At 37.2% G+C, this 13,295-nt stretch overlaps 1 protein-coding gene across 3 annotated transcripts in view; it reads left to right on the top strand.

Moving 5' to 3' along the window:
• LOC104095369 (N-terminal acetyltransferase B complex auxiliary subunit NAA25) overlaps positions 1-13,078 on the top strand; it is a 51,571-nt gene extending 38,493 nt beyond the window's left edge. For 2 of the 3 annotated variants that reach the window (XM_070181707.1, XM_070181706.1), the window contains 3 exons: positions 64-104; positions 10,733-10,996; positions 12,057-13,078. In XM_070181707.1, the coding sequence (XP_070037808.1) occupies positions 64-104; positions 10,733-10,996; positions 12,057-12,755 (1,004 nt within the window). In that variant the 3' untranslated portion in view covers positions 12,756-13,078. The remainder of the gene's footprint in view (positions 1-63; positions 105-10,732; positions 10,997-12,056) is intronic. The other variant, XM_009601490.4, reaches the window with a different exon arrangement.
• Positions 13,079-13,295: the final 217 nt, after the last annotated feature.

Here is a 13,295-nt window from a genome sequence, read left to right as displayed (position 1 = left end):
CTTTCCACATAGTTTGCTGCATACATACTATCTTTAAAAATAATTGCTTTTCTTTGTGTGCAGAGCCATTTGAAGGATCATCTTATTGCACTCGAGAGACCTTGGTACGAATTTTTGTCTTCAATATTGCATAAACTAATGATGTTTATTCAAGGGGGATGTATGAGGAAGAGTTCAATTCAAGATAAAAATTTATAAACTTCCGTTTCAAGATTAATTACATTGTAACTTAAAAATGAACTTTGACGCAAAATCTTCCTTAAGCATTACTCGTCCTTGTACGATGGTTTGGAGACAGCCCTCACTAATTCTAGCAGCAGTATACTTGCCATTATGCGTTCTTTCACTCTTTGGGATTAGCATTTCCTTGATAAAAGTTAAACTTGACCTGCTTTCTTTTTCTAATAGCGGGTTCTTTTTTTCAAGCAGCTAACTCATACCATGAAAGTTTGGGAGAGGGTGGTGGAAGTTAGGGTGAGGAGTAGTATATCTATTTCTGAGAATCAGTTCGGATTCATGTCAGGGCGATCGACTACAAAATCCATTCACCTTATTAGGAGACTTGTGGAGCAGTATAGGGATAGGAAGAAGAACTTGCACATGGTGTTTATTAACCTAGAAAAAGCTTATGACAAGGTTTCGAGGGAGGTTCTTTGGAGGTGTTTCGAGGTTAGAGGTGCGTCCGTAGTTTATACTAGGGTGATCCAGGATATGTATGATGGCGTTAAGACTCGGGTTAGGACGGTGGGAGGAGACTCAGAACACTTCCCTGTTGGGGTGGGCTTGCATCAAGGATCCGGGCTTAGCCTATTTTTATTTGCCTTGGTGATGGTTGTTCTGACGCGGCCCATGTCCAGAAGATGAAAGTAGCAGAAATGAGGATGCTGATATGGATGTGTGGATATACCAGGTTAGATAAGGAATGTTGATATTCGGGAAAAGTGGGAGTGACACCCGTAGAGGACAAGATGAGGGAAGCTAGATTGAGATGGTACGGACATGTGAAGAGGAGGTGCATAGATGCCTCAATGAGGAGGTTTGAGAGGTTGGCTATGAGGGGCTAAGAAGAGGTAGAGGTAGGCCCAAGAAGTATTGGGATGAGGTGATTAGGTATGACATGACGCTACTTCAACTTACTGAGGACATGACCCTTGATAGAAAGGTATGGAGGTTGAGAATTATGGTAGAAGGGTAGTGGTTAAGCGGTGGTGTCATATTTATATGCCGGTATCATTAGCGTTAGTCTCGTATTTTCTTTTCTTCGTATCCCCATATTGTTTTTTTACTATATGTCGTTTCTTTCGCTTCGGTTATTATATCACCTTTGCTCGCTATGGTTACTAGTTGTTTCTACTTCCTTTTTAGTTTTTTTTCCTCTTGAGCCAGGAGTCTATCAGAAACAACCTCTACCTTCGTAAGGTAGGGGTAAGGTCTGCGTACACTCTACCCTCCCAGACCCCAATTTGTGGGATTTCACTAGGTTTGTTGTTGTTGCTGTTGGGTTCTTTTTTTCCAATAATATAGAATGATATGCAAGAGTGTATCTTGATCATGACGTGACAAGGCTTTACGCAAACAAAAATAATAAAAAATAAAAAATAATAAAGGTATTTTGTTAAACACGCCTCTATATTCTTACTATAAATATAATATTATATTCGGAAAAATGTCATATTTACCCCTCTACTTTGAAAAATTATTTACATATATCCTTTCTTTGAGTACTCGATTGTATATAGCCTCATCGTTACACATTTTAACTAAACCCCTCAACCTTTAAGAGACCCTGGTTTACCAATTAAATCGACACATGGAGGGCTATAAACACATTTTAAACACCTGGTTCATTTAACCAAACCCAACCCTTAAAATAACCCATTGCCTGATCTGATTCCTACAACAACTTAATCTTCACATTGGTAACTTCTTTCTCTTAGACTCCATGCATTTTGTTGAAATTGAGAAAGAAGAAAAGATTCTTTGTATTTTAATATTACTTTACGTTCCTGAGAAGGGGTATATATACAAGGTTCCTCCTAGGACTTGTTCAAATCACTGACTTTGACTTATTCAAATACCTTAGACTTATTCAAATAAGACTTTGTCAAAAACTGTTACATTGATTATAGGAATAAAAACCTCCTACAATTAACACTCCCCTTCAAGTTGGTGTAAAGATGTCACACATGTCCAACTTGCAAGCTAGTATGTGAAAGGATCTTTTGTTGAGTTTTTTTGTAAACACATCAACTAGTTGTTCTCTGATGAAGCAAAGTCAAGATACCACTTATAATCGTTTCTTTGATGAAGTGTCGATTAATTTCGTTTCTTTCGGTCATGTCGAACAAGATTATGAGCTATACTGTTTGCAGCCTTGGTAGGAAAAGGTTCCCTTTTCCAGACAATCTCAATTCCTTTAGTAGCTTTTGTAGCCACATAAGTTTACAAACACCATGGGCTATGGATCTATATTTTGCCTCTGCACTTGATGTAGCTATAAGACTTTGCTTATTCCTTCTTCAAGTAACTAAGTTCCCTCCTACGAGCATACATTAACCAGATATAGATCTTCTGTCATCTAGAGTTCCAGCCCAATATGCACCTGTATAGGCTTCCTACATGGAGGTGGCTATGTTTGGAGAAAAGGAGACTTTTGCCTGGAGCAGGCTTCAGATACCGCAAAATATGAAGAATAGCCGACTCCCGGGGATCATGCATGAATTGACTTACCATGCTGACTGAATAAGCTATATCTGGTCTAGTGTGCGAGAGGTAAATGAGTCTTCCAACCAACCTCTGATATCTCTCCTTATTAACAGACTATGCAACTCCAGTTTGTAACTTGTGATTGCTTTCACTAGGCGATTATGCTGGTTTGCATCCTGTTATACTAGTTTCTTTAAAGAGATCCAAAATATACAGAGAGCCTCCGAGTGGTTTTGGTTTGTGCGCAGCAGGACTGACGGAAGGTGGTAAAGTTGCTTTCTAACAGTGATACTGGAAGTTATTCTTTTGAAATAGGGAAGAATCTCAACCTATAAACCCTAGTGTTGCAGAGGGAGGAAACTCACCTAAAAAAGGCAGCAATGGCTCTCTTATCATGTTGAAATTGAGAAAAAAGAATTTGTATTTCGATAACACTTTACATCCAAAGGTTCCAACTTGGACTTATTCAAACCATAGATTTTGACTTGTTCAAATGCCACAAACTTATTCAAAAACTGTTACATCAATTCTAGAAATAAAAACCCTCTATAATTAACGATTGTAAGTATGGTTTCCATATTTGTTGTCCGTACAAAAAAGTAGTTCATAAACTACCTGGGAGACCAAGATTCAAATCTAGAGACAAAAAACTCTAGGTGATTCCTTCCTATCTGTCTAAGTCATAGTGGTAAAGTTATCGGTTCCTGTGCTAGTGTGAGGTAGTAGGTACTAGATGGAATATTCGAGGTGCATGCAAGCTGGCACGAATAACACCGATATTTAAGAAAAAAGGCAATTAATGAACTTGCTATTCTTTTCCATGTAGTTTCACTTGACTTATATGATCCTATAATCCAAAAACAATCTTAAGTAGCTTATAGAATGGAACTAAAACTGCTACTAGATGCAACTTGAAAATCTTTATATTTTTATTGCTTAAATCAAGATTTTATGATGCCAGTGAGCTACAACATAGTTCATGAATAGGGTGTGATCATCATTGCTTTGTTGGTAACCAAAGGAGGTTATTGCTTTGCAGAATTTGTCAATCCAAGCCCTAGGGGATTGATTCAATCCGTAAAAGGCTTTCTTTAGTCTGCACACCTTTCCTTAGACTTTGTTTAGTATCAAATCTAAGAGAAATTTCCATGTATGCCTCTTCTGCTAAGTCTCCACGAAGAAATGCATTCTTCACTTCAAACTGTTATTAGTCCCAATCAAAACTAGCCGCTAGACAAAAGAATCCTGACAGTGTTCATTTCAGCAACACGGGCAAGTGTCTCTTGATAGTCCACTCCATAAGTTTGAGTGAATCCCTTAGCGACCAATCTTGCTTTGAATCTTTCAATCGATCCATCAACTTTGTGCTTTATGGTGAAGACCCATTTGCAGCCAACCAACTTTGTGTTTAGTGGTGAAAGGACAAGTTCCCAAGTTTCATTTTTTGACAAGGCCTTCATTTCTTCAATCATAGCTTGCTTCCATTTAGGACTACAAAAGCTTTCCGCTGATTATGGGGAATAGACACAGAAGAAATAGATAAGGCAAAGGCTTTATATGAGGGAGATAAAGAATTATAGGAGACAAAATTATATAAAGGGTATTTGGTGGTGCAAGATCTGATTCCTTTTCTGTGAGCAATAGGCAAATCCAACTCATTAAGAAATGCAGATAACTCACTAGTAGAAGAAAGTTCAGCTTCGATAGATTGTATGATGGCTTCTTTTGCTCTATTTCTCCTTGAGTAAAATTTTAAATCGGGTCTATCCAAACGCCTAATATTTTCCTCGCTGAATTCTTTTTCCAATTTCACTTTCCTTAGTGGTAGTGACAGTGGTTTCAACCGTGGATCTTGGGAAACTCATTTCTTCCTCCTTATAGCTCTTTCCCTGAAAAGGTGATGATGTAATACTGAAATATCTCGAAATTTGGCATCCATACTGATAAAGGATCTTCTAGAGGGAGGATGATATCATTTGTACCCTTTATGTATTGGAGAATACTCAATAAAGGCACATTTAAGTTCTTAGTGTGAACAAAGCAAACACACCCAAATATATTCGGAGAAACAATATAATCATTCTTACCCTTTAATGCTTCCAAAGGATTCTAAAATTGAGGGTTTTAAGTGGCATTTTGTTGATGAGATAGGCAACTACTAGAATGGCATTTGCCCAGTAAGATTTGGGTAGATTCATGGTAAACATGAGAGATCTTGCCACTTCTAACATATTGTTGGGATCAAAATAACAAGACGTTATGCTGAAACTAACAAATCAAACCTTGAACTAAGATGAATCAGACAACAAAGAGAATTATACTAAAAGATGCATAATATACTTTATATGGTTTGGTCAGTTGACCTACATCAATCTAGTAATATGAAAGAAAAAAACTTATCAAGAAAATAAATTCTTCCCCTAAACAAGACTATTTTAAAGACTACATTGTGGATGCTATTGTGTTGTGTATGAAAGAGGGATCCTTAATTTATAGAAGTCTACAACCTTTTTCTCCAAGAAAAGTATCTGTTAAATATGGAAAAGATCTACATTTTCTTTTTAGGAAAAGTAAAATAATTTATGGTAAACTATTTTTCCTTCCTTAATAAAAAAAGGTAAAATTCAAATTTGAAAAGAAAATCAGGACATTATCCCAACACGTATGCCTGTTTTTTCTTTAAGCAACCCTATTTTGTGCAATTAGTTTGGTGGATTATCGACTCCAAACAAGCACCAAAATTTTTATCCATGTATTTTGTGCCATTGGCTTTTCTGCTCTCCCAGGGTAGAGGTAAGGTCTGCGTACACATTATCCTCCCCAGACCCCACTTGTGGGAACTCATTGGGTTTGTTGTATTCTGTGATTGTCCATTCGTAAAATTTTATCTTAGCCTCAAATTGAATATAAATCATCTTATAAAATGAGTGAAAACAACAAAAAATTTCACTTTTGTCCTTTAACAAATACACCTAAGTCATCCTAGTGCAATAATCAATAAGAGAAACAAACCAACGACTACCAGTCAAAGAAACAAAGAAACTGTATGAGTAGAACCACATACATCAGAATGAATAGTCGAAAAGGGAGTTGTACTTTTATTATCACTCGAAGGATATGCGTTTCTAGTATGCTTGACAAATTCACAAGTATCACAAAACAAAGATTCAAATTCAGTTTTGGAAAACAAACTAGGATATAACTTCTTCAAAGCAAAAAATGATGGGTGCCCCAACCGTATGCACTGTATTATTTCTTGGTTGACATCCTTATTTCCTCCCAAAAAAAGTCAGACCAGAGTCTCGAGTTTCATCAATCCAATATAAGTCACCATACAATCTACCACTGCCAATCCTCTTCTTTGTTTGAAGATCCTGAAAAATACAATGAGCAGGAAAGAACTCGACATTACAGTTTAGTTTTTGGTGATAAAAGTGCTAACAAATAATAGGTTAACAGGAAACTCAAGTACATGGAAAACGGATGATAATGTAATATCAAGTGTACAGACAACAAAACTTGTTCCAGCTAAAGGAGTTTGGGAGCCGTTGGTTATTCTAACATAATCCTCCTTGGGACTAGGAGAGCAGTTCTGAAAGCCTTTAGAGGAGCCTGTCATGTGTCGATTCGCACCAGAATCAATAATCCAAGAATTAAGGTGAGTATTAAAGGTAGTACTTGATTGCACATAATTGAAAATGGCAACATTAGAAGAGTCAAGTTTGTTCAGGAGATAACGAAGATGCTGAACTTGCTATGAAGACAGTTTCTCCATAAGCAATTTCCCTTGATGTCTCCACATTTTCAGCAATATTAGCTTGACCCATTGATGGATGTACATGATTTCCTCCACGACCTTTAGTCGATCTACCATGTAGTTTCCAGCATGTCTCCTTTGTATGCCTTGGCTTTCCACAATAATCACAATGCAGGTGATCTTTATCAGAAATGATTGCCCTTAGTTGCTCATGAGACACCATTAACCCAGACTTCTCGGTTGGAGTGGAAAAAAGTATGACCCCTCGTTGACTCTCTTCTTGTTGAACATAAGAGTATGCATCCTCAAGAGAAGAAGAAGGAATTTTACCGAGAACATGAACCTTGGTATGATCATACTCTTGGTTCAAACCAGCCAGAAAATCATAGACCCTTTTTAACCAATTGTTAAAAGAGAACTGCATCATCGGTATACTTTGCTTGGAGATCCTGATAGTAGTCAATCTCCTGCCATAACTCACTTAACTCGGAATACTATTCAGTGATAGTTAACTCACCTTGCTTAGTTGCATAATTCTAATTTCTAATTTCTAATTTCAAAGATTTGGGTATCATTTCCCTTGTGGGAGTAAGTGCACCTAGTTGAATTTCAGATCTTTTTAGCAGTATCAAGCAATAAGTACTATTTGGAAATTTGATGTTACATAGTATTTAAAAGTCATGTCATAATAAGGGAATTATCAGAATCCCATTAACTATAGCTAGCATCAGTCACAATAGGTGCTTTCTTTTCTCCAATAATATAACTAACAACTTTTTAGACTTAATAACAAGCAAACACGACCGTGACCAAGCAAGATAAGTACCCGTCTCTTCTAGTTTCACAACACTTATTTGTAAAGAGTGATTATCCATTGATTAAACAATTCGAAGCACAAAAGAATTCCAAAATATGAATGCGCAAAAAAAAAGGAAGAACCTGTGATGAAAAACAGCTTTCAGAATCTGCAGAAAAGCTGCCGGAGTTTACTGTTCACGTTGGAACTTGACCACTGGTGTTCACACAATCTAAATTGGTATGGGTAGAGTCGGATGAAGGTGGACGAGTCTGCCAGAAGAAAAACTGCTCAAAAAGTTCCCGAAAGAGGGTTCACGCGCCGACGCGTGACGTTGGAAGGCAACTTCTTCTGGCGGTGCGTGGAGGCACGTGAGAAGCTTTTCGGCAGCAGGAGCTTTTGTGGTTTAAAGGAATCTGGAGTTGAGTTGGTTGATTGAAGAATCTGCAATATATCATACTTGTGCCTTGACTAAGGTCAAGTTTGGTTTCTTTTGAGCTCTAATTATATAGAAAGGAATACGTGAAAAAGATAATGGTTTGGGAATTCGAACAGAGAATTACAGAGGGGACTGGTGCAAAGCATCGTGGCGTATCAATGGGTGATAAGATTTTCAATGCGACCTTTGTAGCATTGATTCCATAGAATTTAGTAGCTAAGGAACCGAAAGATTTCAGGCCTATCAGCTTGATAGATAGCATCTACAAAATCATTTCCAAATTATTGGCAGAGAAACTTGAGACAGTAGTGAATAAGTTAGTGGATGTTATACAAGGAGCCTGGTATCTTATGCAGATTGGATATTGAGAAGGCTTATGATCATTTGAACTGGAACTTTCTGCTTGACACTCTGAGGAAGATGGGTTTTGGTGGCACATGGGTTCATAGGATTATGTTTTGCATCAGCACGGTGAGATTCTCCATTTTGATTAATGGATCACCAGCAGGTTTGTTTCCTTCGCAGAGGAGCCTGAGGTAGGGTGATTCCTTGTCTTCTTTTTTTATTCATCATTTCGATGGAAAGATTGAACGATATGTTGAGACAGCTCTGGATAAGTGGCTTCAGGGTAAACTCCATGGCAGGTAGTCAATTGGTAATTTCCTATTTACAATATGCAGATGACACCCTTGTGTTATGTGAAGCTGATAAAGAACATTTGCAAATGCCAAGGGTCATTTTTATTTTGTTTGAGGCCATACCTGGTTTACATATCAACTGGAGTAGAAGCTTTTTTTAATCCCGTGAATGAGGTGTCTGAGCTTCAAAACATGGCTGAAATTCTTGGAGATAAAATTGGGACACTGCGTACAGTATATCTATATACTGGGGATGCCTTCAGGGGGCTAAAAGCAAGTTAAAAAGAATATGAAATAGGGTCTTAGAGAAATGTGAGAAAAGCTAGCTAACCGGAAGAAACAATACTTATCTATGGGAGGAAGATTAATCTTGATTAACTTAGTACTTGATGCTATGCCTACATATATGACGTCTTTATTCCCAATCCCAGTGAATGTGGTGAATAGAATTAGATGCCTTGAGAAGGAGTTTCTTATGGGAAGGAAATAGTGACAAGAAGAAAATTCACTTGGGCAGATAGAATTCCCTTACTTGTAACGAGAAGGAAGGGAGATTGAGAATTAAGAACTTGCAAATCCAAAACAAAGTTTATTGATGAAATGGTTATAGAGATTTGCTTTAGAAGAACAACCCCTAGGGAGGGAGGTAGTCACAGAAAAGTATGATATGGAAGGAAAATGGATAACCAAGCCTGTGAGAAGTCCCTATTGGGTCAATTTGTGGAAGTCTATTAGAACTTTTGGCCTAAGCTCATTAACAATTCAAACTTCATAGTAGGAAATGGAATGAAAGTATCTTTTTGGGAGGATAACAGGCTAGGTCAGAATTCACTGAAACAACTCTTTCCTGATATATATCTACTAAACCAACATCAAGCAAGAAGGAAGCGGCTCTTCCCATGGCGGAGTCACCATTGACTCTATTTATTATTATGGTAAATCAGTATATCAAGATGTCAATATGAGATCTTATTTCGGTTCGATACGTCTACCTACGAGACTCACCTTTGACTTTCGTCTCGGTAGGTGTATTATTATACATTTTCCCAAAAGAACATTCATTCATTTATTTCTTCCCTAGTAGGAAGCAACAATAGGAGACGTGTGGACAAACCAAGGTTGGAGTCTGACCTTCCGGAGATTACTAAATGATTGGAAGATTGATAGAATTACAGAGTTCTACAAGATTGGAACAATTCAAAGGGACCCCAATGCTGAAGATGGTGTGACATGGCAAGGGAATAGCAAAGGGAAGTTTTCAGTTAAAGCTGCATATAAGGAATTCAACATTTCAAATAGTCAGGTCGGTTGTTGGTCATGGAAATTGATCTGGAAGGTTAAAATTCCTTATAAAGTGGCCTGCTTTACATGGTTGTTGGCAAAGGAGGCAGGCCCAACCCAGGATAACTTGGTCGAGAGAGGATACCGACTATGTTCTAGATGTTACTTATGTGGAGAGGAGACAAGAGGCAATTATTATCTTTTTTTTTGCACCGTAAGGTGACTTCACAATTATGGAGGATATTCATCAATTTGAGGGGATTATTGTGGGTTATGCCAAGAAGAATTCTTGAAGTTTTAGCATGCTAGAATAGAGAAGGAAACCTTTCCAGTCATAAAGATAGATGGAAAATTGTCACTGCTTGCAGCTGGTGGACAATTTTGGAAGAAAGAAACTGAAGATGCTTTGAAGATTAGATCCAGCAACATCCTGAAGATGAAAAATGAAATTTTTCGTTCTTTTTTATTTTTGGTTTAAAGGAGAACACCTAGAAGATCATGAATCTATTTTTGATGTATTAGAATCCTTACGAGAAGAAAAAGGATTAGGCGAGTTTCTCCTGTTCTCCACCTTGTGATTCTGGCTGACTCCACAGTTTATGTGTAGTCTTTTTTTTCCCCCTCATATACAAGTATCTTACCTTTCAAAAAAAAAAAAAAAAAAAAAAAGGTGATATTGATAGAAAGTATAGAAAAATGAAACTGCAAGCTCATTATAAGAGGAAGACATTAGGGTGAGGGGTTGAGTTTGCCGAGGGTTGAATTTTCTTTTAATGGTCCCCAAGTCTGCTTGTGTTTGGCTGTTTGCAGCTGATATGGAGAGTTGCACAGGCATTGTCTTAAATTTATAGCATGTATAATTGGACTTTTCTTTGTCAGTTACCGTTGAAATGGCATGGCAATAGTTCGACCACTGAAGTAGTCTCGTTAAGTTGTCAGTACTACTGTAATTGAAACCGGATTCCTGTGGGTATCATGACTTCTGAAACTATGTCCTTTTCAATTTTCTTATTATTAATGGTTTTGATAATTTCTTTTATGTATGAAATCATGTAGAACCTAAGCTTGCGGAAGAAAATTTCTCACTTTATTATTGTTGTACTCTTTCATTGCAGTATGATCAAATCAAACAGTCTCAAGCTAAAGTGGTTAAAACAATTGAGAAGAGGTCCTTTTTACCACGAATGATCTATCTGTCAATTCAATGTGCTTCATCAGCTGTCAAGGAAAGTGTTGAAGCAAATGGTGTTGTCTTTGACCCTAAACTATCATCAGAGATGAGATTGTTACTCGACCGGTATGCCAATATCTTGGGATTCTCCTTCCAGGATGCTGTAGGGCTGGCTTTTGATATTTCGAGTGGCCTTAAGGACTCAGGGGTAAATTCTTCTCTCTTCGTACTGTGGATGCTTCCAAAGCTATACTCTATTTTGCATGTGTAGTACTTTTCATTCATCGTTTCTTGCTTTAATTTTTATATTTACATGCATGCTTATCGAGCCATTATGGTGAATTTTGTTGTTTTGCATCTCTCCCACATTCGTTGTAATGGCTGGGATAGTTTTTAAGGAGACGTGGAATTCTTAACTGTACAAGTGAAACAATAGAATTTGGGCATGTCACTGAAGAAATGGACTAGGTGCATTACTGCATTCGTCAAATTAAATTTTCAGAAGTTACAACTAGCAAGATTTCATAGTGTCTTTGGGCATTGAATAACCTTTGTTATTTATTTTGGTTATACTTTAACTTTTAGGAACAGTATTTTCATTTTATGACGTACAAAAGCTAGAATTTTAGTCCTATATCATATGCATCTTTAACATTTTATTTTTCAGGTTTTTTCATGGTAGATGCTAGAAAGATAATTTGCATTATGCTTGATTGAGGGTTGGAGTAAACCAGAAATTTAGTTGTTTTGAAGTATGTCTTCGGTGTATGCTCTTGGGAGCATCAAGGCAGAGAAACTGAATTAGACTCTAATACTTGAAGCTGGTATTATGTTGCAGTTTTATATGGACCATGAAAAGCACCTAGATGTAGATCATATTGAACCTGATTTTTAGCTCAATGGAGACAACTATGCTTAGCGCTGCATGTGGGTAATTAGTTTACTCAAGGTGATCAAATTTGTGAGACGAGAGAAGCGTCCTGTTACACGAAGCAAAGTTTGTCAATTTAGGTTGCTGAACCCTTTGTAATATAAAGCTGCAATGAAAGCATGAGAATTTGCAAATTGTTCCAGTTGTACAGTTGAAGTATAAGACAAAAGAACTAAATATATCAATTCTAAGAGAATCATTACGTAGTGCTTGAAGGATTTAACAATTAACTCTTCAATGCAGCTCAAAACTATCTTACACTTACAAGTATATTTCTGTCTGGTGTCAACTGTCAAGCTGTCAGTTTTGTGATGAACTACATACCAAGTTTTTATAGATTTTTGTTACTTTAATACAGGCATGGAGCTGCAATCTGATTGATTGGATGAACTTTCTCGTGTTTTTAAATGCTTGGAATCTTTATTCTCATGAAGTAGATGGAGATTCAAATACATGGCTTATTGTGAATTCAATATTGAAGAAATATATCCTGGATAAAGTCGGATCAATGGGACCACTGGAATCCTCACCTGGATGTGATCTTCCTAATCTGGTGCTTTTAGTGACAGAACCTATAGCTTGGCATATACTGGTGATTCAGTCTTGTGCCAGATCGTTAGTGCCTTCAGGAAAGAGAAAAAAGAAAGGCGGACCTGCAGAGAACTTTAACGTTCAGCTGTCTCAGGAATTACAAGAGTCGATTCTGTCTGTATGCGAGACTATAGAGCTGGTCAGGCAATGGCTTAACCAACAAATTATCAAGTCAGACGATTACAAATCGGAAAGCATACTTTCATCACTCCTAAAAGATAAAGAGGAGGGACCTGGGAAGGTCTACCGAGTTCTTGAATCTTTAACTTCTTCCTCGACAAGTGATGCGGATTTTGGTGATCGGATCACTCGAGCATTGCAGTCCTGGAGTGCTACCGATATTGCTAGAAAAATCATTTGTAGTCAGCGCACTGCATTATCTAGTTTCCTGAAAATTTGTGATTCAAAAATCAAATCATTACAGGCATTGAAAGCTCATTTATAGCTGGAGAAATAGTGGATTCTGTGTGTTGCGAGGACTGATTGTTCCGAGTGATTTTCTTGCTTCTCTAGGCACTTTTTTTTCACCATATTTTCTCCAGTTTTAATAGTGGTCAGATGTAACGTGGGCAAGCACCAGGCTGAGGCTGGTATCTCATTCAATGTTGCATAAAGTTGTATTCCGTCCAATTTTTTCCTTCCAGGTTTCGGTTCTGCTCAACTATATAGAATAAACATGAAATTCATTATCCGAGTATCTCATTCGTTTTGCCGGCTTGTAATATTTTAAAGTAATTTGGGATTTTATTTGTATATTGCTGTTACCTATTGATTCTGGTCTCTTAGTTCTTGGAAAAGAAAAAAAGGGATAATATAATAGGCCTCCCTCACGTTCTTCTCCATCATACTGGCCTCCCTCGCGTTTTATGATATTACGCTTATTTCCCTTCTTTTAATTTTTTTGTAACAATTCTGTTTACATGTAATTTGACTAATTACCCTTTGTAATATATCCTTTTATTTAATTGTTTTAAAAAATATGTTT

This window comes from Nicotiana tomentosiformis, chromosome 7 (genome assembly GCF_000390325.3).
Source record: "Nicotiana tomentosiformis chromosome 7, ASM39032v3, whole genome shotgun sequence".
NCBI classification, from domain to species: Eukaryota; Viridiplantae; Streptophyta; class Magnoliopsida; order Solanales; family Solanaceae; genus Nicotiana; species Nicotiana tomentosiformis.
The sequence above is the reverse complement of the archived record's forward strand: the minus strand, read 5'-3'. Positions and strand labels throughout refer to the sequence as shown.